This window comes from Ammospiza caudacuta, chromosome 1 (genome assembly GCF_027887145.1).
Source record: "Ammospiza caudacuta isolate bAmmCau1 chromosome 1, bAmmCau1.pri, whole genome shotgun sequence".
Classification (NCBI taxonomy): domain Eukaryota; kingdom Metazoa; phylum Chordata; class Aves; order Passeriformes; family Passerellidae; genus Ammospiza; species Ammospiza caudacuta.
Window position 1 is genome coordinate 27,931,336 of NC_080593.1, and position 25,871 is coordinate 27,957,206.

Consider the following 25,871-nt stretch of genomic DNA (forward strand, 5'->3'; position numbering starts at 1 on the left):
AAACAACCCTAAAGATGACACTATATATAGATATATACAGGTGTTATCAGTTTTGCAAAACACATACATACATACACCTTTTAAGTATCCTCCCAAAACTATAACTGTGGCACTTCATTATACTTCTTACCAAAGAGCACTGAGACCACGATCCCCATTCAGACATAACACAGTCCTCAGGACAGGGCAGCGTGCATTTTCTAGCACCAAGTGGCATATCTTCAGGATCACACAGATAGTCTTCTACTGTGTCAGATGGACCATCCACAGTATTTAGCATGCACCTGGAAAAAAGAACTGCACATCAACTTCACTTGCCATGGATTTCATATGGTATGTGCTCTACAGTATTCTGAGGCATTTTAACATTCTGCCAGCACATAAATTAAGTAAGTATTGATCTAGGAATGCCCAAGAAAAGCTGAAGAGTCAAAAACAATCCTTGTTTTCACAGATGACAGCAACGTAAAGGCATGAACATAATTTAGACAGTCCCTATCAGTGATTTCCTGGGAGCCCCTGGGCAGGTGATTTGCTTGACATTAGCTAACCTCTAAACCAGAATAATGCAAATCACCTATTGTTTAGACATATTTTGTGCATACTTCACTGGCAACCTTAAATCCAGAACTATTACAACTTCAAAAATTTTATATTCTTAGTATTAATCCTTAATTTACACAGATGCCTTTTAATTACCTAATTTAATAGTTTAAATTAGGAATCAAGGTCTATATCCATAACAAGTAGACAGAGTCATATTGCACTCCCTGAATCTATTCTGATTTTTATCAGCCAGGCTCCAGGTCTGGACTCAACACTAGGCATTACATAGAATTACATCAAATTAAATACACCCAAAACTGAAAGTGAAGGTTCTTTAAAGTGAAGGAGGAGCAATATTGTTTTACCTGACTTTCCTTGTTTGAACACCTTCTCCACAATTCTCTTTTAAGTCCACGTTGGTCACCTTGCAGACACTCCAGGGCTCAGTTACCCACACGTACTGGCTGCAGTCACTGTGGCAGGGGACTACCTCATACACCTGGAATCCACACTCAGTGTCAGTTTTGGTGCACACAAGTAACATAAACATGCAGAAGTGATCATAGAGAAAAAAGCATTAATGCTCTTGGGAAGAATAAAAAAAAAGGACTTGATGATTTAGACACTGTGATAATAATACAGATTAAATACTTGCTAGAAAACTACTGAAATAACAAAAAGAAGCTATTGAATGCTGGATTCTCTGGTTTTCTCTGCCACTAAGCCCATGCTGTGCCATTTCCACCAAAAAACATAACAGAACTAACATAAAGTTAGTTTATGAGTACAGCTTTTTAAAAAATGCTCTTAAAACTCTGCTAGCACTTTAGCTCTGTCCTTCACCTCTCTTCTCTATGATTCATCCCACTATTATATTATTATCCCAGTTATTAGTTGTGAGGGTTTTGTATCACTAAGGAGAGGTGACCTCAAGAGAAATTATACAATATATATTGATTCACTTTATTTATTCCTCATGTATGCTTAAAATCACTCTAATGTATTTGTGTACCAGAATTAATGTTATGTTTAGATTTAAATGCAAATTTTTAAATGGCATCTCATACAGCAATTTCTACAGTGTTCCATGTACTGACTCAAATACACATTACAAAAAATGGGACAGACAGCACATGTTGATCTTAAATCTCTATTTTATAAACACTTACCTGTGCCTGAAGAAAGTATTTTCATGAACCCAAAAGAAAGGAAAAAAGCAAAGAGAAAAAGTTAGCATTGTATGAGTGAAGCATAAGTATTTAAACAGAATTAGTTTAGACACAATTTTATTGTATACAATATACAAATTTATTATAGACAATATTCCGTTAGTTCTGCAAAGAAAAAGGGCATTATTTTTTTTTTCCTTTTGGATCTCCATTGCTATCATAAGGCAATTTGCAAAAATTTTGCCCTTGGAAGAAAATAAATTTTACAAATCACAACTGGTGGGAAGAAACTGTACATTACCTAGTCTCTTGGTTAGACAGTTGAACTGTTTTCCCTTTTTGCCTACAATGAGCATCAAACTTTCACACAGTAGGGAATCCCATCTCTCTTAGATAAGAGAAAATCCTCAGTGTTTTTGGAGGACACTGGACTTCTCTATCAATTGAAATTCTTCTGACAGCATTAGATGCAATAGATTCAAACAAATAAATGGAACTGTCAATTCTCATCCTTCCAAAGTTCCTACATCCTTCATGGAATATCATAATTATGCATAAATTACTTAAAGCCCATTGCCTTGAAATTATAACAGTTAATTTGACATATCCTTCTAGGTATCAAGTCAGCAAAATCAAAACTGCTAAAAAATCTAAGACTTGTCCTAAACAAGTTCTTGATTTCTTTTCAGTAACACTTCTTGTGTAGAAAAAGATTGCTGATGTTTGATGGTTAACCTGCAACAACATAGCACAGAAAATAGAATGCCTTGGACACTAAATGTGTAGTCTGGTATCATATCACTGTGCAGCTGATCAGCCCAGGCACAAGACCACCAGCATAGTCAACATACTTGGGCCTTCTCTGAACTACATTAACAATAAAAGGCATAAATGTGTGCGGTGAAAATGCATGTTAGAGAAGGTACTGGATTCTGTTGTTAATTTGTTCTTTAGAATTCTTCTCCAGAATTTCCAAAATGAGAACAGGGAAGCCTTAATTCAGGGAAATGTCTGTATGTCTTACCCTGGTTACCATAAGAAGAAATACATAAACCCCACACACTCAACAGCTTTTGCAGTAACATAAAATTTGGATGTCTTGACAGAAAGCCAGAGGAGAACTTTATATAGCATTGCACATGTGATTGGTGTTCTCCTGACCTTACTGGCATTTTTGTAGCTATGACTGCAGATCACAGCAGTTTGGTGGTATAAGAATTGCATACCCATCCTGCTCCTGATAAGAGGGAAAATAATGCTTGTAATCAATAAAAAGATGGATGTCCTTAATTTCTCTAACAGTCTCAGATTACTTCCTTTATGTGAAACCATCTTATGGCCATTGACATGATTTTATATCAAACCTGACTCCATTATTACTGTAATTAATATGTCTTTTAGCCCACTGAAGTGAGTACTGAGCAAGCTTTATTCAGCTGGAGTGTGGTTTGGAAACCACCCTGGCATGACATTGAGTGACACATCCAGCTTTCACTGTGCTCATCCTTCCTCAAATCACAGGCACACATGTCAGCCCTGATAGACACTGAACGACTTCTTAACAAGGTCTTAAGGATTTTATTTCAGTGTTTCCCTGGCCTTACTATTAGAAAGTTTTCCCAAGGCTTAACCCAAATCTTCTTGCAGCAGTGTAAGCCCACTGCTTTTATCCTATCCATGATGGCCATGGAAAATGGATTATTTCCTCCTTCTTTGCAACAGCCCTTTATGTCTGTACTAGCAGTCTGCCAACATCCGCCCTCCCATCTCCTGTTTTCTGGGCTAGACAACATGTTGTAGGCCTTCCCCAGGTTCATAATTCCTAGATGGCATCTTACAGCATAGTTCTTCTGTAAATCATAGTACTCCCACTTGTGGGCACCAAAGATCCAATTTTATCACTATGGGTCATATGTATGCAAATAAGAGTGTTACATTATTAAGTAATAAAAATGTAACCTAAATACATTAAAATGAATGATTATTAAATCATGACTCTGAAAGTCAGTTCTTTTCCAGCTGAATGGTGGATCATATTTAGTTTAAATAACTAATTCAAAATTAGAATATCTGAGCATTTCTCTGCAAGTTTCTGAATTGAAGTGGAATGTATTTAAAAATGAAAAATACAGGTTCTATATTTTTCAACATCCTTGCATTATCTGTGGAATGTCCTTCTCATGAAAGTACTATATTTCAATTTTATTTTTACAATAATTACATTTGGAATCAAGTATTATTTGTCAAAGACCGTGTAACCACAAATCAAATGAGCCAAAGCACCGGCAGAGGGCAATAGTGCTGCATAGAAGTGGTGAACAGACCTCCAGTAAAATCACCTTTGATGCAGAAAAATACAAGCCTATTATGTACTACATGAATATTAAAGAAGGGAAAAGACTTTTGTATAGACTATAATTTGCTCCTATTGAAACACGTTCCCCCTAATTTAAAGCATATTTACATGCTGACCCAAATCCAGCAACCCTCATTCTAGTTCGTATTTTGTTAAAGTAGATCACAAACTTGGTTTATTAGCTGTGGTTAAACACTTATGATTTTCTAAATTAGAACTAATTACATCCCCTAAAGTAGAAAATTAGATCAACAAGCCATTTCATTTTGTTTTAGCAAAATGTCAATAGGATAGTATTAAGTACATGCATTTTTATTCAAATGTAAATTGAGAGCACATTTTTTTTTTTAATCTGTGAACATTTACAGAAAAGACCATGTGGTTGTTTAACATGCCTCTGCAGACTAAATTAAATTCAACAGTAATATGAATATAAATCAACTTTGAAGAGCATAAGTTAATTGACAAGGAATGTTTTTCCTTTCTAAAGCTCTCCAAGGAAAGAAACTTCAGGGTTTAACTTGGGCTAGTGCTAAACTTGGTCCCAAAGACTAAATGCTTATTATCAGTCCAAGCCTTCCAACACTGCCAGGGTGCTCTTGGATCACATTTTACAGTTTAGTTTCACTTGAAGAGGATGCAGACTGTATGGTCAGACTGCTCCATTACCAAGTGCAGTTTGTGGGACAGCTGGGAGACTTGACTTCAGAATTGCATTTGTGACCGAACTGCACTGCCAGAGCAAGTGTACCCAAGAATGTCAAGCTCCAGCTTGAGGAGAATGCACTAAAGGACACTGGGATGACTGTTGGAGTTTTGTTTTCTGATCTAAGATGGTCAGGGAATGACACTAAAAATCTTGCCAGTTTGAACAACAGTAATGAGACATTTTACCCCCTGCGATATATTAGAAGATTAGAAGTTTAGAAGGGATACTCTAGTTCCAAGCCCCCTAGCATGAGTAGGGACCTTCCACTGGACCAGTTTGCTCAGAGACCCATCCAATCAGGCCTGGAACATTTCCAGGGATAAAGCATTCACCCTTCTCTGCATAACCCATTCCAGGGCCTCATCACCCTCTGAGTGAAGAATTTCTTCCTAATGTGTAATATAAATCTACTCTCAGTTTGAAGCCATTCCCCCTTGTCCTGTCACTACATGGCTCTGTACAAAGTATCTCTCCATCTTTCTTGGAGAATCCCTTCAGGTAAGAGATCTTTGGAAACACAGTATTCAAAATCTGCATGTAAGCATGTTTTATTGTCTGCAGTCTGCAGTTCACAAAATATGCAAAATTCTTGCAGATGAGGAACTAAGACAGATCCTTTACTGCCTGAGGAACACTAAACCAACACATACTCCTTCTACCTCCATCTGCTCCTTATGTTAGAATGTTTTTCTACAACAAAAATACAGATAAAAGGGTTATTTGAAGTTTGGAAAATTCTATATCAATAACGTAAATATAAATCAAATTACCTGGTTGACGTGATCTAGCTTTGGACAGGGTCTTCCACCATTGTAGGGTTTTTCACGCAGCCATTTAGACCGAACCTTTACCCCACTCCCACAGGATTTACTACAGCGAGACCAGTTGGACCACTCACTGAGCTTGCAGTCTGAGGGACAGGGAATAATACAGGCTTCCTCAATATACCCTGGATGGATGGAAAAGAAAGTGAAATCTCTTCAGCATGTCAGTTTGCGACTTCTCCCTGAAGCCCTCATCTGCTTCATTTAGATTCTCCAAAGTTTGACTTGACAGGACTGTGTGAATAGAGAGATCTCTTCATCATTAGGGATAAATTAAATTCTGCAGAAAATTGACACATATAGTTGGAGACTGTTAGAGTAGCAGCTGAGCATCCTCACTGCTCATCATCCCATCTGATTAGGATTCACACTCTCCAGATTTCAGCATTCAAACTTTCTGACAGCTTCAGTGTAATTGACACTAACCATCTCTTGGCGGCATCATTCTTACTCTGTAAAATAATACGTGTAATTTTTTAAAAGGAAAAAAGGTGTAATTAGAGGATACTCCACAACTGTATCAAGTAATTCAATTGCAGTTATACATCAAAAATCCAGCTGAGAAGAAATGCATCTTGCCAGCCTGGAGTAAGGGAACTTAACACCTTGTGACCTTTCTAAGGCTAGAAAGAGAGAGTAGCCTGCCACATTAATGATCTGCCGATTAACAACCATCTGCCCCCAGCAGCACACTGAATAATTGCACTGAATGGAAAAGCAGATGTTTGTTTTGGTTAAGTCATTGGTCCAGAGAGCTTGGAAGGGGGCATGACATGGTCTGCAGGGAGTAACATGAGGCCTCAATTCACTGAATAAGTGAAAATGTCTTTCTTTCAAAAGCAGCATATGCCATAGCTCTACAATATGTATAATTTATTCCAATATTTAAAGGAGAAGCTATAATCCATCAAATAAAAAGCTGGCCTTAACTGCATGTTTACTACAACTATGTCCTGAACTCTCTTCTCCTCTTTCCTGTGTCAGATTTGCAAAGTATTTACCATTAGCAAATATTCACTTTACAAATTTAAAACCCTGGTGGATTTAAACTTGTATTAAAATATTTCATTAAAATATTTTAAAAACACAGTTGCGAAATTTTCCATACTTGGTTAAGATCATCCTCAAAAGATTGCCATGGTTCACTAGGCTTCAAATGTTTCAATTGTTTGTCAGATATACAGAATTTCTTAAATTTGAAGGGGATCAATCTTGTCATCAGAGCTGAATTGTTTTTAACGTATGCTTCTAAACAAAGTTGTTCTGTCTCTTCTAAAAGGAACTAACAAAAACCACTAAGTGGTTTGTAAAGAATCAAACCACTTAGTTTTCAATTCTATATACCTATTTCTAGTTAATTTGTTGGTTTAGATATAGTTAATTGTTTTAGATGAAAAAATTTTTAAATATACAGTAGCATTTATATTATTTTATGGTCAAGTTCAGGTGATGTTTTTATTTTGTATGGTTTTACTCTGTTTAGAAGTGTTAAATATTTAAATAAATATAAGGAGCACACCTGGACTTGAGCACTGTGAAACTACTGCTCACCAAACATGTCTTCATTAAAATGACTAGAATATTATTACCTTGAATTACAATCATATTTATTAAATAGCTGTTGCTATTTGAGCAACGAGTTCAGTGAAATTGTATGAAGTGATACCGTGTTAGACAAAATAAATTTTTGAGTATCACATCCCTGCATATAAGAGATGGTGACATAGATTGCCCTGCAGCAGTAGATGCAAAATTGATTATGCTTCACCTTACCTGACATGTCTGAGTCCTAGAAATCTGATGCACCCTATCTCAGAGCTCCACCCTGCACTGAAGTTTGATTGCATAAATACCAAAGTCTGCAGCGGCATCAGAAATGAGTTTTCAACAAGTCCTCTCAGGTGCTATACAAAACCATGTACTCACACAATCAGGAAGCTACTGAATGAAAATGTAAAATAACCAAAGCAAGTTAAAAGAAACAACTCCCTTCAAATAAAAAAATGTTTAGTGATATTTCTTGTCTGATAGAACTAAGTGAAAATTTCATTGCTTTATGAAATTTCTTGTGATTCTGAAATGCTGCTTTTACTTTCAACATAACTTCTAAATACTGTTTTTCTGGAGAAATCTTTCTACTATATCTCAGTTATGCCATTTACCATTTGTGAAATTTTTATCTCTGGTAATTAAGGACTGAAAAACCCAAAGTCAAGTTGCTTTAAATATCCTTAAGCAGGTAACTTGAATTAGTACAAGCTGCTTCAGGAAGACTTTATTTTAAGGTCCAGAGACCTCTGAGATTGTCTTAGTAACTCTCAAAGGGATCTTCCCAGTCTTTGCCAAGATCTTCTCTGGGATACCATAGTATTTTGGGATTTTGGTAACACTTTACAGCCTACCAAAAGGAGCCTGTGTGGAACATACTAAACTTAAATAATTGACAAACTATAAATTATTTTGTTTCATTTCTCTTCAATTCATCCACACAAGGGCAAAAAGTTTAACACATTTAGAATCTTGCAGAGAGAAGTTGTATCAAACACATTATACTGTATGCAATTTCCAGGTAACATTTTAATTACCCTGAGCTATATTCCAAGTGAATCCATAAATTTTCAAATGAAACCATATCACTAGAGTAACATTTATACTATCCATGAAATATCAACATTGAAGTCAGCCACTAGAACTGAACTGCCTTACCATAGAAGGCAAAAAGGGAAAACAGCATCCTACTACAGATACAGAGTCTTATTAAGAGTTATGGCATGGAAAACTGCAATCTGCATTTTACAGAGGATGCAGTGGTCCATATGACACTATCCACACACTCTATAATGAAACACTACTGAATTGCAATCTTATACTGGCTCCTTAATCCTGCAAGCTTCATGGAATGGCTTCTGTTCACCATACAGCTCTTTCCTGCGCCATCTCCATGATGTCTGGCCTATGATGTTCTCCCCTCCTTCTTTTCTATTTTCTCAGAAAAGCATCAAGACACAAACTCCATGTCTGAAAGCTAAACAGCTGAACAAGAAGAATGGAAAAGACATCTTAAGAAGAGAACAAGAATGGAGTCAATCAATGAAAGCACCAAAAAGGAGCTCTAACAAGGTAGGATCACTTGGAGATTCTGGAAGTGTGGAGCATTTTTGGAGAGCAGAGAGAAAAACACTTGTTATTTTGTAAGATGCAAGACAAGCATTAAAAACCCCTAACCACTGTTAAACTAACACAGTTAAGGGGGTCCACAAAGGAATTTCACAGCTTCTCCAAACAGACAGAAAAGAAAATAAATAATTTTTGCCTATATCCAAGAACACAAAGACTAAATTATATAATAGAAAAATATTCTTCACACAGAGGGTGTTTGGGCAATGGAACAGGCTCCCTAGGGAAGTGGTCACAGCACCAAGCCTGACAGAGTTCAAGAAGCCTTTGGACAATGCTCTCAGGTACATGGTGTGACTCTTGGGGTGTCCTGTGCAGGGCCAGGAGTTGGACTGTGTGATCCTTGTGGATTCCTGCCAACTCAGGATACAATTCCATGAAGTTACTTTTCATGGCAAAGAGAATTCAAAACAACAGAGGAAATGCAAAACAAAAGAGGGACTAAGGAGGAATAGAGGAAAGGGTAAGAAAAGACAGCGAGAGGGAAGAGGAAATAAACGGCTGAGAACATAAAGTCAAGAGAATTGTAAGGAGATACTACATGGAAACAAAGAAAGAGGAGAAAAGAAGTAAACATCCTGCCAAAAGTAATATCTTGGTGAAGCACAAACAGAACAAAATGCTCTCAAGAGCTTATGGTGGTATTCTCTGGCCAGAGGGTGAAATGCAATGAAGAATGTTCTCACAAATCAAAATAGAGGACAAAGGGAAGAAATACAAACACTGTGCTCACTGGTTTGTATTCCATAATTAATTAGTATGCAGAATGAAAATGACCTTGTTATATCTGACATCAAAAAGTTTTTTGGCATATTCATCCCTTGGCATATATTTCCTCTCAGGGGCCTCAGTATTTTGCTCAACAGACTGTTTGACATTTAGCTATTCTACTGGACTCCCTTAGAACTGAGGAAGAAGCACACTTCAAATTGCTTACAGAAAGCACTTTAGTCAAGAAAGAAGGGTGAATTAAAAAATAAATTACTTGTTTAAAATTACTTGTTCCACTCCACTTACTACCTATCAAATGGTACTTTTCAGGAAAAGCTTCTCTGGACTTGTTGTCACCTCAGATGACTTTTTTTGTGTATGAAGTCCAAATATCTTTTAGGGTGAATAAGGATGATCTCTGTGAGTTCATAGCAATCCTCTCTCAAATCCAAGAAAGCAGATGTTAAAGAACTTTGAAAAGTTTGCACTTGGTTGCTGTCGTTGTTGCTGTTTTTGTTAAATTTCAGATGGTTTTACTTGTAAAATGTTCACACTGCAAAAATCTTAGCAAATGAAGACCGAATACTGTTATATAGAAAAATATTGAAATGAAGTCAGGAGAAATACTACATTCAAATGAGACTGGTGATGCAGATACATAGTTTCTGACATGAAAAGGATGTGAAGGAGCCGTTTTTAAACTTTCAGTATTGTTTTCAGTTTGATCAAATCACCTTTGAAAAGGTGCTGCTTGTGTTAGACCAACCCTGTGTGTGTTAGCATAGAACCTTATTACAGAAACAAGCCTCCAGTGTGTGGGTAAGCATCTCTATGGTGGAATGTTACCAAATTATATCACACAGACTGGTTGGTTAATATAATTGCACCAAAAGTCATACCAGAGCTTTGAGGTTCAAAGAAGCAAGAAATTACCAGGGTAATGGCAGGGAGAACGAAAGAATGAGAGCAGTGAAATGTCTATGAAGAAGAGGTGAGAAGATGAAGGAGGGACAGTGAAATAGAAACCCAACACTTTAAGGGCTGAAGATATGTTCTCTGGACATCAGCAGTTCACTTTTTGCCTGCTGTTTCTCATCCTGACTGAAGTGTTCCACAGCATCATTTCCTTCTCCTCACAACATCTGAGGGATGTTGGAGAGATGGGACTGTGGTACAGGGTACAGCTCTGCATGGTCCAGAGAGGTGTTGGAAAGAGTTGCCTATATCCAAGGCCTGTTTCTGCTCCCAGGGCAGTAGTTTCTCAGTTATTTCAGCTCCTGTAAGGCTGTGAAATGGGCAGTTGTCTGCTATGAGTGAGAACATGGCTATTCTGTCATTAAAGATTACTGAACCACAATTTAACAAATAGCTTTGAACCACTAGGAGTATGAACTGAACTCATTAGTAAAAGGGAAAAGTTTACTGTCCCATTGCTAATTGGCTATAAAATCTGGACTCCTAGAGCAAAGTAATTAACAGATGTGATGGATAATTTATAAGGGAGGACTTTATTGGACTTCACACTTTCTCTAATAACAAAGGAGGATAAGTAGGTGGATATAAGACCTTTCCCCACAAACTGCATGTGCAATGTGTAGGAGCAGACTGACTACTCCAGTTGAAGGATGCAAACATAAACATCTCACAAAATGTTTACATGAACTCTTTTGTCCCTAGGACTGAAAGAATTATGCTCCTGCTTTAATGAGTAAATGTCATGCATGCTATGTTTCAAAGAAAAAAAATGGTTTTATGTTGTTCTCATAGATTTTTTTTCCAGGAAATACAAAGTTCATATGTCACATCTTCCAGGATAAAGAAATATGCAACTATTTGTATTTCATTTGATTTAGAAGATATGTGTTTCTAGAGAGTGTTCATATTTCTGTTGATCCATGGAAAGATGTATTGAACACAATAAGACGTTTTCTTTTTCTTTTTCAGGATTACCCTTCAAAGGCTCAAAATCTGAGAGCAATTGTTCATGCTTAACTATCTCCTGCATCTGTAATTCTTCCTCTGGTGAACTAACTGTAGCTCTTTGGATTGATGGATGACTGCTTTAAGACTGATGTCCTGTTGACGAGGCAGATGTGGAAGCACCAGAATTCAGAGGCCTGAGGTAGGAATTCTGGTGCAGGGCAATAGACAACATATTGCAAGAAAACACATGACGTAAATATATATAGATTTTAAAAAATAAGAGAAAATATATAGGCTATGAAACAGTAATGTATCTTAATAAAAGTTTGAGAATCTAGGGTTACTACCATGCTAGATTAGAATTTCCAAGGGGAAATATATTTACTTTTGAATAAACATTCAACAGAAAGTCCCAATTAAATTTTAACACTGATTTTTTTTTTCTGTATAAATTTGCATTGCTTCAGGTTAGACTATTGAGAGTGAAAAAGCCACATCTAAAAATCCTAATAAAAGTGGATAAAGCAAGCTGTAATAGACATTTTGGACTATATAGACTCTGTTATACCATACAAGATTTTATTTTATTGCACACATAAGCAATTAAATACAAAATTCCTCCATTCACATTGATACTCCTAGCAGCTGTTGCAACAGTATTCACTGATATGCAGATATTCCTCTCTAATCCTCCACATAAGCCTTGTAGCCACAGAGGGCTTTGTAGAGTCAGCACAAATCAATGCATCTCATTTAATTAATGCTGAAGGGGGAAATAATCTCACACTAATAAGGCAGCAGACAAACTATCCTGACTGCTTGACTGTGCCTAAGGTCTTAACAGTAAACGGACATGAATTAAGCAGAGTAATACGACCTATATAAAAATGCTGCATCTGTCTGCCATGCTACTCTGTTTGCCTTCAGCAGGCACACACAAACACAACCACCACCCAGCTTATGTGGGTCATGGTTCATAATTGATATATGGTGGAGAAAAACTGAATACTGAAAAGCAAATAGTTTAGTTCATAAGCATGGCAGTGGCTTGCTTTTGGGTTTTTTGTCATGAAAATTTAAAGGTACAATTTAAAGGAACAATGAAGAGAATCTCTCTCAATTTTTTTCACAAATACATGGAAACAGATTGTTGGCAGACATATGTCATTATCCACAGAGTTCTAGTACACAACTCATGGCAGAGATAAAGCTATGAAAAACAACGGAGGCTTTTCTAATGGAGAAAAAAACCTCTCACATTTGATTAACAAAATAAGTTATTATATTTCTCCAATAAAATTATCTATGTAGAATTGAAAAGCAGGAAGCAGAGAAAGGGCAATTTGTGTGTCTTCCACTAGGGGAAACAGGTAAAGAGCAGCTCAGTTACCCCTTTTATCTGATGCTCCCACACCTGCTGATACCTGGAAGCTCTTAGCTCTTGCCCACACTCTGCAGAACTGGAATGGATGAAAATACCAGTGGCAGAATATTTCAAATGGCTGCTGAATAGTGTAAACTTTCTTACCAATAAATTTAACTCAAATGTGAAACAAAATATTTTTAAAATGAAAGCAAAAATATTTGGCATATATAACACAAAGAAAAAAGAAAGTAAGGAAAAAACAAACCACCTTGCCTCTCTGCAGCTGAAACTTAGGTCTACTTTCAACTGTGTGGGATTTTTTTTGAAGCACCTGTTAAGCTACAGAAAGCTAAGGACCCTCTGCAGAAGGATTTCTGTCCTCTTCTTCCCAGAGTTCTAACCTAGCAGTACCAATAGAGATACTTAACTATAAGTTGCCTTTCTTTTTCTTTCACAGTCACTCCTGTCTTCTTGAGAAACTTGTTTGCACTTGGTACTTTATAACTGCACCCAAAATTTCAAAAATTATCATGAGAATACTCAGACAGGTATACTAATTTAGGATGGTCCTTGCATCACATCTGTCCTTTAGCTCCTTGGTGGCTGTGAAACACTGTTAGTTAACTCCTCTTAAATCTTTTGAACATGAGATGTGCCATGCAGGAAAGAGAGCCCTGAAGTATTTATTCTTCTGGCTCTGTTTACTTTTTCTTTTCTGAATAAATAACCAAACTGTGATGATAAGCAAGCAACATTTTGCAAAACAAAAAGCTTAAAAAGTTTTTGGCACAGCAGAGCAGGTCTGTTTTCTCATTTCTTCTGCTCAAAACAACATGGCTTGCAACACTGACCTGTTCATGGCTTTGTAAATTTACATGGTAATATTTACATAAAACTTTTGAAAGTCTCACTATTTGAGTTTCTTGTGTTATTTGAATATATCACAAAACATATCTCATGATGTATGAATAATATCAGTGTGGGTGCAGTTTGTCCCTCCTGACAGATTTAGAGGTTGTTGTCACAGCTGAAGAAGTTAAATTATCTCCATTTCCCATTTCAGGACTTCACAGTGTGAGAAGACAACAAAAGCTCAAGTTGGATACCAGACAGGAAATATCTTCCCTTAAATGTTGGACTTATTTTCCCTCCTAGTACAAGCTAATTTGCCAAATCATATGCTATAAAAATTTCAATTACATAATATATTATTTGGAAAAGAAAAAAGAGACCCACAGGAACTAAGAATAGAACAGGTAACATAGAAGAAAAATCTGATTACACTTTAGATCAGCCAAAAATATTAGTGAAAAATCCAGTGAAAAATCAGTTATAAAATTAGTGAAAAATCATTGCTGTAGGGAGATAAGATCCTCTGTTAAAATTTACAAAAAATAACCCAAGCAGGCTTGAATTATGTGTCCTGTCAAGTTCTGCTTGAAAAGCCAAATGCAGATTGATGGGAAGCTCCAAGGCACTTTTATTTTCCAGCAGGTGGGGTACTATCGTGATACTACAGATATCCCTTGTTAGTTTGGCATCATATAGCTTTTATGTTTGTTCTTAAAGAAAACAAAACAAACCAGAAAAACCTCCAAACAACAACAATTAAAAACCCCAACCAAAATAAAACAAAACCAAACCAAACCAAAACAAAGGGCATACTAAAACCTAGAGATGATGCCAAACTGAAAAACTGTCACACAACAAGAGCATGAGAATAACGAGAAAAGTGTTGTAAATAAGTACTGGGAAAATATAAAATAAGATTTAAGTGGCAAAGCAGAAGTTTGTACACGTTGCAAAAAAATAAAACAAATCATCAGAATGTAATCCATGAATACAAAGTAGTTATTCAGAAAAGGCAGTAAACATATACTGAAATTAGATTGAAAAACCTATATAATTTGCTCTAGCTCCCCTGTATTTTCAAAAATATGCTAAATCTGTAAAAAATGCTGAAGGAAAACAATAAATTAGGTAAGATTTATGTAAACCTATACTATGTCTATGTACAAAACCTATCAATAACAGAGGATCTACTGGAAAGGAAACCATACATTTAGTGATGTATTCATTAACATCAGTTTAAAACTTTATCATCAAAATTATGTTAGATTCTTCATTCCCTGTAAACATGAAACTCCTGCCAAACAATTTTAGGAAAGTAAAAAGTATACAGGATTAGTTCAATATGAATTCCAAGCTTTATATGCTCACACATGTCACCATGGACCAAGTTAACGTGTACCCTCCCTCTCAGATGGAACTGATTGGAAAACACAGACAGGAGGGGTGTGAGGTGGGGGGTGGTGTAGTGGAATATCAAGGAACCAGACATCTTAGTGAACTGATCTAGAAAGAAAGAATTCAAAAGAAAACAACACCTAAAAACAAAGGTTTCAGGCATCCCAACCTACAATAAATACAGGAATGACAAGCAAACACTTCCATTTTACAAAGTTAAAAGAGACTTCAAGTCTCCTGTGACAAAAAAAAAAAAAAAAAAGAAAAGATGGAACTTGAGAAAGAAAGAGCACAACAAAGCATTGCTATACTGTGTTTTTGGAAGGATGCCTGTGAGTGCTAATAGCACATAAACTGTTGCCCTGGCTGTAGCAGCAATGACAGTAACACATTGTTAGCAGCTTTTCCACTGGATTATTATTCATTGTGGTCACTGTGAATGTAGGCCACATTCCCTGATAAAATCTATTGGATCAGAAATTACTATCATGAAGAGAGAATTCTATCAGGGTAAACAATGATGGTTTAGAATATACTTTTTTAATACATTTTTCTTCCTCTTCTATTTCTTTGACTCTTGCAATGGAATTGCTCCTCAAAATGCACTGCCAGGGCTTCAAAGCAGATACATCCATATTTCTTCTACACAAAAAGTTGTTCCTAGCAGCAGCTTTTTACTTACCACATACAACAACATGCTCTTGGACAAACAGTTTCTTTCCTTTCTTTTGACACAAAAGTTGGCAGTGCCCATTCTTCAAGTCACTGAAAACTGATTGGCAGTGGGCCATCACTTCTCCTACTTTCCTACATACTGAAGTGCTTTTACAATTTTCCACTTTTCAAAGGTCACTCTGAACTTAATGCTGAAAAAGTGATTAATTTCTAACATAGTATATGCTAACACCTTGGCTTGATACATTGAATTTCTAGTTTATCATATCTCTAAACTAGAATTCATAGTGCAAATTAAAATTGCCTTATCTAATTCAATCTCTTTGATTAGTTATTTTAAATATATCCAAGTAAATAAATGAAATATCTGTTATCTTAATTTAACAGTAGAAAGTAGAAGCCATCTGTGAATTAAACTTAAATCGACCTTTTAACAGCACTAACACCCAGCTTTTCATACCAATTGCTCAGATACAAATTTTCACTGCAAGCAGGAAAAAAATGAAGGCAAAAACTCCACTGATGTCAATTAGGACATTTCTGGCTCACTGAAAACCAGAAACAGCCAGTTTTGATCCCAATGCTGCAGATGCATCCCCTTTAGGAAGGAACACTGTTCCTTCCTGGAGCAATGTAAATACAAAGAATAAAAAGTCTTTAACCATCCTAGTTTTACACATCACAGATTTACACAGAGAAAAAGTGCTGTGTGCTGTTGAACTCAGGTCCTGTTAGTTAAGGTATTGAAGAGCAAATGGTAGAGACAAGGTTATTTAAGGGTTTAAAGCTATCTAAAGAATCTGTGGAAATAATATCAGCCTTTCCAAAATAGTCCTGTGTTTGTTTACTTTTTTTTAATTTGCCCCTTGTAAATGGCTTTATTCTCAGATTTCTAGCTACAGTAATCAGGAAGAATAACAAGAATTTAATTTTTTCAATAAAAATACCTAGTTAGTAGTTTACCATTACTTAATTGTACTATTTTAAAAGTCAGCAAAAACGTGCTAGGTTTGAAGGTATCTTGGGATAAAAGGCAGCCTAACCAATAAATATTAATCTGCTAATTCTACTTGTACATATATTATGTTAAACTTAAAGGTCATAAGTAAACAGATGAAAGAAAATAAGTTTGTAATACCATGACTGTTGCATCGCGATGTTTCCACAAGTCGATTGTTTTGGTCATAGCACGCCATGGCCTGGTAACGATAGCCTTGTCCACATTCCTTAACATCTCCTTGGACCTTCATTCCCAGCAGCACTTCTGTCTTACCCTCTGGTAAAATACAGTCTGACCAATTTCCCACAGGCTGAGCGCTGTACTTGTCACACGGGCAAAACTGATTCTCAATCAGAGGATACAGCTGAGAATTTCTACATTTGTCCTTTTTCTTACTCTTTCCTAGAAAGAAGAAATAGTTATTAGCAAGTTTGTATCAGTTTACAGCTTATCTCCCAAAAATTTAATTTAGGCTTCTGTAACAAGTGCTTGCAACTACATACATACATACACCTAGTACCTGTTACATTTATCTTTATTAAATTAGGTTATTGAATTGAATTTCTAAAGTAGTGGATACCTAAAATTTGCATAAAGGCAATTTCTTTTTTAAAAAGAAGATGTAATTTATATTTAATTTGGATAAAAAATGTCTCAGGAGTAAAGTTCAAAAATGTTAGCAATTAAAAAAATACACTCTTTTCCTGCTATTTCATCAGCAGTGTGCAGTTTAATAACAAGATTTCTATTTGGATCAAGCTTTTTCAAGTTGAAGGGAGTAACATGCATCTTTCCTACACTAGTACCTTCTTTCAAAATACCAAAATTCTTTCATCACCTGTTATCATACATTTGTTCATAATTACCATTCTTCCCCTCTAATAGAATAAGCTCCTTCTCTGAATGTTTCCATTCAGTACTGTTCTTGCTTTCTTTCCTGAACCGTAGCATAGCCATCCACTCAATTTCCCCTTTCCAATAAATTTATTAAAATCTTCTCTTTGGTAAAGTTTGCTTAGTTTTCCTTTCCAAACCAGTTTATATAAATTAATGTAGTAGTCTTTTTAAAAGTAGTGGTTGTTACTAAGTAGTATCTAAGTAGCTGTTACTTAGATATTACTGTAAATGTAATGTTCTGTAGTATTTTCCCCGCTATTCAAAACAAGGCACTGGATATTGCAGCAACAACCTCAGTTCTTGTATTTGCTATTGTCTTCATTTAGAACAGTAGAATAGAAAATGGATACCTGGAGAAAAGTTTCTCATTCTTTTGACAACACAAAATGTATGCTTCTCCTCTGGAAGTATTTACCAGGAATAATTATGAATTTATTCCAAGTCTGGGTAACACATTGCCACAGAGAATACACCACAGCACACATCACAGAGTTGTCAAGTTTGAATGGGTAACTTAAATGAGGACAGGAAGTATCACAAAGTGTTAATATTGTGGTAGGAAGAATGTGTACTTTCTTGCTCTGTTTTTAAAATAAGGAAAAACACTGTTAGTCAGTTTTGTTCATTTTTTCCCTTGTGGAAGCAAACCTGACATAAAGCTTACTGGAATTATTAGACAGTCACAGTGAGGCTTCTTGAAGATCATGAATTATTCATTTTCCACTGGTCTTCTGATTTACAGGGGGATGGAGACAGGAATAGGGTTTGGATCCTATCACATTCTTTCTGAGCCTGCTAATGGGCACCCCCCTTAGCTAGCTTTCCTGCACCACAGACAATACAGACTAATTGGCAAAGAGTGCTGTGACAGGGGCCAAGCTTCACTCTTGAGGTTTCAATGATAATTTAGAAGCAGGGCATTTTTTTTCACTTCATGCAGAAGAAAAAATAATTTAAAAAAAACCAAAACCATCAAACAATAGACTAAAAAGAAGTTGAAGAAAAAAATGTTTGAAAGTGGAACAGTGTCCAGACTAGGACAAGTCTGTGGCAAGGGCATCACTGATAAATCTTTTTATTCTGCTAAATAAAACTTAAAGAGCCTTCTTGGGACACAAAAAAAGAGCATTATTACTTATCTCAAGAAATAAGGCAAAAAACGAGCCATTGCCTTATGTGGTCTGTGGTGCTGTATGCAGACGATGAAAAATGGCGAAAGAAAGAACTGGGAAACATTCAGCCAGAGAAAGGACTGGCTTAATCATAAGGACTGGCTTAATCTGACATTCAAGACTGCAGCTAAGTTCAAAAGAGGTAAGCCAAAGCTTAAGGCTGAAAATGGTGGTTTATAACAAAATGCTGAAACACACTCAGCTGCCATAGTGGCTCTAAATGCACCAAAGAACACCATGAGAGAAGGAAGCCTGCTTTAGCTGAGACCAGGTGTGGGAAGAGGAAGGCAAGAGTGTTAACATCTGATCCTGTTAAAGTGAGATGATTGCTGACTTTTCTGACAAAAAGAACCCACAAAGAAAATAAAAACAACACAAAAAACCTCAACATAACAAAAAAAACCCCTATTATGTGCACTATATTTAGGGGGGAAAAGTATTCTTCTATGCTCTCCCATCTTCTCATCTCTCTAGCCACTTACCCATATCAAGAGCCTCTGACACATGGCACGAGTTTCTACTCCTGGGTATTGTTCCACCAGTAGCATACAGAGCAAGAAATTGGATCTGCTTTCTGCCACTGTAACACTTGTCAAAAGGGAACCTCTGAAGTCCTCAGGTTTTAAACAAAACATTATCAATAATAAATAAAAGCAGCATTATTTTGCTTGATACTCTTACCAACAAGAGTGCGTTTCCTTGTCCTGACTCCTCCACAGTCCCCATTACAGGGAGAAAATTTTGACCAGGTCGTAAACTGACAGTCGTCTTGGCAGGGAATCTGGCACGTCTGTGTCAAGGGTGGTAATGGGCCAGAGTACTTAAGGCACTCACTGATGTCAGCTTGTCCTCCATCGTGTCTGCGACAAGTAATTGCTGGAAGCAAAAAGAGACGGAGTCTAATTCACCGTATTTTTTTTAAGGAGTGTCGCTATTCAATTACGTAAAGTCTACTATATTCTATCATTCTATCACACTGAAAGCCCAAAATACCTATACAGCAGCTTAATATTTGATGCCAGTTTTACCTTGAATTGAATACATTTCTAATTTCTCACTTAAGATTTTGTTAAAAATAATTTATCAGGACTTACCAGGCAAAAAAACTACAGACAACTGTAAATATTATAAATGCATTGCTGGCTTATGTAAAGCTCCTTGTCCACTAGGACCTGCAGGCAGAGCAGCTTTCCAGGAGGTCAGTCCTGGTGCATGGGGCCGGACCCTGCACTTGCCCTTGAATATCAGACAGTTCTTTGCCCATCTCCCTCAACTGTCCAGATCCTTCTGAAGGGCTACACAGCTCTCTGGGGTAATAACCACTCATCCCAGTTTTGTATCACCAGCAAACTTGCTGAGGAGGCACTCTACCGCTTCATGAAAGTCAACAATGCTCTATAATTGTTTCTCAAGTTTTTTTAAGCATGGCTGCTTATCTATTCTAAGCTCAATAAACCTAACTTCAGGTCCTTCCCCAAAACATCATAAGACTTATTATACAGTAACAAGATAGGAAACTTCTAGTTGTTTGTTCACACAATAGAATTATATTTATGCTTCTTGGCATCTGACAGCAAGCAGTAGACGCAGCACCTCGACTGTAAAATAATTTGGGTCACCTATTGTTGCAGTAGCATTGCATCCAAATATTCTGTATTCATATGAAGGAATATAGCTTTTTATATTACACTCCATAGTTTAAAGATAGCTCTTCAATTGTGCTGACAATAATTGCTTTATTAGCACGAATTTTAAAAAAAATCAAGTTCAACTCCTGGAGAAAAGGGGAGTATGAATGCAGTACTTCAAAATAAAAGAGAAAACTGCCTATAAGTGAGCAAGAAGAGGGGCAGGTACCCAGCTCTTCTCTCTGGTGACCACTGAAAGGATGTGAGGGAATGGTTGAGGCTGTGTCAGGGGGTGTTAATTTACACCTTAGAAAAGGATTCTTCACCCAGTTGGGAGCTGAAACATGCTTCTCAGGGAAGTGGTCACAAGCCTGACAGAGTTCAAAAAGCATTGGGACAACACTCTCAGGTATATGGTGTGACTCTTGGGGCTGTCCTGTGCAGGGCCAGATGTTGGACTGATCCTTCCAGGTCCCTTCCAACTCAGGATATTCTATGATTCTATAACTATTTCCTCCTGGAGGAAAAAAAAGGAAGCATAGCTAAGGGAATTTTTTTTTTTAATTTTTAAGGTAATTGTAATGGTCTAGTGAGCTATGATTTCTTAAAAAGGCTTTTTAGTCTGGCAGTTCTAAACTAAATTTCTGCCTCATGATGACTTAGGAAGCTGAACTTGCTGACCCATGTGTTCCATTTCAAGTCCATGTCCCTACTAAAACATACCCAAAGGTCCCAAGGGAATTGTTTTTGCCACACATCTACTGTAAAACACTGAGAGGGAGGGGGGTGTGTTTTTCCTGAGATACTGAGCAAACAACTTCCCTGATCCTTAACTGCCCTTTGGTGCAGGGCTGCCAGCACTGTTTGTAATAGGCTCAGTACTGCATTAAGTTGTGCTTACTGGGGGACTGGCCAGCTGCACACTGTCTAATACAATTATTTTGTCAAATCCTATTACTATTTGTGTAGTTTACATGAGGAAACATTATTTTCAGATATAATTAAAGTGCTTCAGTGAGAAAAATCAAATATCCAAAAATTGAAAATCTGTACTATCAGAATTCTAAGATCACACAAATGTTTTAGAAAACCACAAGTCAAACTTGTGTGATCTTCCAATAGAAGCCTAGGCTATAGCTTTGGATTTTTGTGAGATGCTCTTCTCTTCTAATAGCACACATCAATATCTCTAAGGTAAAACCACAGTTCAGACTAGTTTTACCATGTGGAAATTCACAGAGGTCAAACCTAAATCCTCCGTCTTGAGTTTGGCCTTGCTATATGCACACATGAGCAAAACTAATCGCATTATCTTCACTGCACTCTCAGGGAGATACAGGCCACCATTTTTAGCAGTGAAAACTATACCTAGCCAATGTCTAAAAGACAGTCAACTAACTAGCCTTTAATTAATTTCCTTTAATAACTTTAATTTAATTAATATCCTTTACTAACTTTCTTCAAAAGTTTAATTCTCATTTTACATATTCCCTCTCCATCTAGCTCTTGGATAGGATAAGAAATGTTGTCCACCAAAGAACATTCTTTCTTTCTAGCTAAATTGACTTTTTCTAAAACCAATATTCATTCCCTCCTCTTTCCTAGTTATAAACATTACTCCATGAGCAGATACCCATTATGTCATAAATTTTTTCAGACTCATATTAATGCATCTAATTTACATCCAGCAGACTCAGGTCAAAAGCTCCCCTGAGAATTAACACTTTGGTTTTTCCTAGATTAACTGTCAGTTGTACCATAGCAATCAAAGAAGGAAAACTTCATTCTCAAGATCTAAATATTTCACCTTAATAACAATACAAATTAGAGGACAGCGTGGCATACTAAATCAATTCCCAAATCTTAATTTTCACAGTGCCTGTCCATAACTATTCAGCTACTTCTAGTTGATAAGACTTGGGTGATTTGCTCTATATCCCATTTTCCTATTGTTATTTTCCAGATTTGGGTATCAAGGTTTATACTCTTTATGACAGCTGAAAAATGTGTATTTTTCCACTATTAGAAGCAGGGCTTTTGCCAACTGCATACATTCCATTAATACACTCTTTTGGCCAGCTAACAGTCTTGACATCTGAAATGCTCTCACTGTTAGAGAAGTTCCTTTTTCCACTCACAAGCTAACCTGGGCTAACTCATCCCTTCTCTCTTTGATCAAGCCTATGGGTGTTTAAGAAAAGATCACTGAGATCGATGATTTACTCACTATACAGAGAAGTGTCTTCAGCTACTATAAAGCTATACCATACCAGGCTAATTATTTTACTTATACAACCACCTTATATTTATTACAGACATTAGCAGTAAGCGGAAAGAGCATGGTTCCTCCATTACTGAATTAAACATAGTAATTATTAAGTGAAAACATAAAACAAGCTAACAGAAAAATCCAATTTAACATAGAAACCATTCACTTATAAAATTGTTCTAGTATTTAACAACTATTAGCTCCCAGAAGAAAGGTGTGAAATAAATAGCAGTCTAAATTTTATAGACAAGGGACTTTGATGTAATTAAAACTTTGTTGGATAGCATTGTTTCCACCAAGTACCCACAGGAGACTACAGGCTAATATATTTCTTGTTGGCATAATGAAACACTGAGTCTGTATTTTAGCAAGTCATGTCATGTGTGAGTTTATATAAAAACCTTTCCAGTGTTTCATCATTAGCATACTTCACTGACATTTCACTGAGGTGTGAGATTCAGTGCCTCCTATATCTAAAAATTTCTTTTTAAATTAAGGTTCTTTATTGTCCTTTCTTTTACAATACATTTGTGATATAATTTTTTTCAATTGCTAACTATTTTTAACAACAAAAATATTTTTTCGAATTCTAGAAAACAAGAACTATTTCAGCACACTAAGTTTTCTTATGCCTTCTATCCATATTGTCTAAGCTATGATTTCATCTATTTTTATTTCTTTCTTTGTGGTACACAGTGGACTAGACACAGTGTGACAAAATATTCCTACCACAAAGTATCTTAAGGAGTATATGCCCTTAATATTGTGAAAATACAAGACTGAGTGCTCTTTATGTTCCAAAGACAATAACAATGTATTTCTGCCAAATAAAGTTGTATGGAGATTGTGGCTCTTTTTTGCCAATAAAAAGTTATGTTCTCATGTAAACACTGCTTTTGAGCAGTTGTCCAAATTCTTACTTATGACTCCTGAAGTTGATCACTGTACGTTGCAGTGACTAAAACACAAACCAGGCAATAGAGCACTCTCATCTGTTAAGGCTACAGTAAAATAGTAGTTTATAGCTCCATGAAGAGCAGCACTCCATGATTTTGACTTCTTTCCTGTGCTTTCAGTAAGGGCATGTAACACCCACCATAACTGCCTCCATAAGCGATGCCTGCAGAGGGAGGCTGCTGTCCCTGTTAAGCTGTAGAGTGAGAAAAGAGATTTTGAACACTGGTTCTGCCTTCAAGCCTCCTCACAGCTCTAACAAGCCTGCAAGGCCTCTCTGTGTGCCCATGGCCATCCTGGGATGCTTCCTCCCATTCCTCTTTCAAATAACTACAAACACTCTGTGAATGAAGAACAGTGAGAGCTCAAGACCAGGTCTTCAATAAAGGCCAATTCCCAGTGACATAATGCAGCTACTCAGGTGTTTTCTCTGACAGCCAGGTCACTTAAACTTCTGTTTAAGTTTGCAAATAACTTTCCTCTTGCTATTGCAGAATATGTTGACACCACAATTTTTATCCCATTCCTCCTACAAGACTGAGGAAGATTCATGGTGGCAAGGACTTCAGGCTGTGCATCCTTCTGCCAATCTCTTTTCGGTCACTGGGATGGCCCTTACCATGTGCACCCATCCATACACATCATGATGTGATTCAGTTATTGCAGTTTGGGCACTCGAGCTTCTCATCTGCTACATGTCCTCTTCATTACCATTGGGATGCAGCCCAACAAGCCCTGTCTTACACTTGCAGGAGCTACTGGCAAAACAAATTTTATTAACTTTCTTAGGTTTTCCTATACAATGCAAAAGGGATTTTAGCTGTCTTTCTAAGTTCCTTCACAAGTCACTGAAGCTGAGATTGACTAACACAGATTTAAGAGATAAGCATAACATCATGCATGCTTGCCTAAGTTGTTCACAATTTCAAACTTAGTAGCTTGGTTTTATTAAGCAATTATTCTCTAATCTAGTTTTTGACTGGTGATTGTTGTCTTATTTTCATTTTCTTGTCAGGAGAAAGGTGCATTTTGTATTTGCCACCACTGTGCCTTTCTCTCCTGGTTTTCAGGTGACTCATCAATGCATCTAATCAAATAATCTTGTTAGCTGAGAAACAGCTTATGAAAATAAACAGAAATTTTGTTGCAGTCAAATATGGCTTTTCTCTGTGTTTCCTTTTCTTGTTGGGTAGGGTCAAAAGGAAATTTCAAAGTCCTTGCTGATGCACACATGTCATCTCCTCTTGAGGGTTTTGAACAAAAGACTGAAGCCTGAAGTTCCTCAGATCTGTAATACACTCCTGCTCTGCTTACCCACTGTTAGAAGACATTTTATCAGTGGTACAAATTCAGATTTTCATTCATCATAGGAATTCAATACAATTGTCATGACCACCAACCTTCTTCAAATAAAGTTTATGACTACTGCAATGAATTTGCTACTCAGTATTTAATGCCACTTAGGATTAGATATAAATGCTTGCCCATTATTTGCATGAATAGCTAACAAACACTTAAAAATACTTTTAGAGAAAATCTTCTTTAAAACAAAACCACCAAGCTCTTTTATTCTCTTTCCTCTGCATTGACCCAAGTTACAGTTTTACAACATTCATTTAACTTGACATGATTTGTAACAAAACCTCCATTATACAAGACAGATAGCAACAAAGCTGTCTTCAACAATGAATCACTATTCTAAACTTTATGATTCACCCAAGTATCTCTTTAGCCAAGAAGGATGAAATGTGATAAAAAAAATCTGAAGAATGGAAGAGTAAATAGTAAAACTGTGATACAAAGCAAGGCATGCATATGTTCTTGTTACTCAGAGACTCCTAACTGCAATTTCTAATGATTTCTAACTTCTAGTTTTTCCTTCAGATTTAATTATCTTTCTAACTAAAACATTAACAGTAGCAGACTATTTTGTTCAAAATAAACTGCTAATGAATGCATGGTCAGATGTGCCTTTTCCCTGGTGTACATTCCTATACTTTCTCATTTAACACATTTGCTGATAATCTATGTGTTACAGTGTCTGTGTGTGGGCAATCAGATCAGAAGCAGGACAAGCTGATAGGAATGGCGACATCCCCTTGCATTGAAAAAGAGGAACTCAGAACCCTTTCCACAAAGAAGAATGGAATTATTGCTCTACTGAGTATCAACCCAAAATGAAAGAGCAGTGCATGGGAAACCAAATGGCAGAGATTACTTCTAAAATATTATTATTTTGCTTTGTCAT

General features: G+C 36.5%; 1 protein-coding gene across 1 annotated transcript in view; it reads right to left on the reverse strand.

The window, feature by feature from the left end:
- The window catches only part of THSD7A (thrombospondin type 1 domain containing 7A), a 189,228-nt gene that overhangs the window by 24,482 nt on the left and 138,875 nt on the right, over positions 1-25,871 (reverse strand). Inside the window, exons 12-17 of the mRNA XM_058800424.1 lie at positions 19,454-19,648; positions 16,842-17,105; positions 5,551-5,729; positions 2,567-2,572; positions 912-1,045; positions 131-284 (exon numbers count right to left, since the gene is read on the reverse strand). Coding sequence (XP_058656407.1) covers positions 131-284; positions 912-1,045; positions 2,567-2,572; positions 5,551-5,729; positions 16,842-17,105; positions 19,454-19,648 — 932 coding nt within the window. The remainder of the gene's footprint in view (positions 1-130; positions 285-911; positions 1,046-2,566; positions 2,573-5,550; positions 5,730-16,841; positions 17,106-19,453; positions 19,649-25,871) is intronic.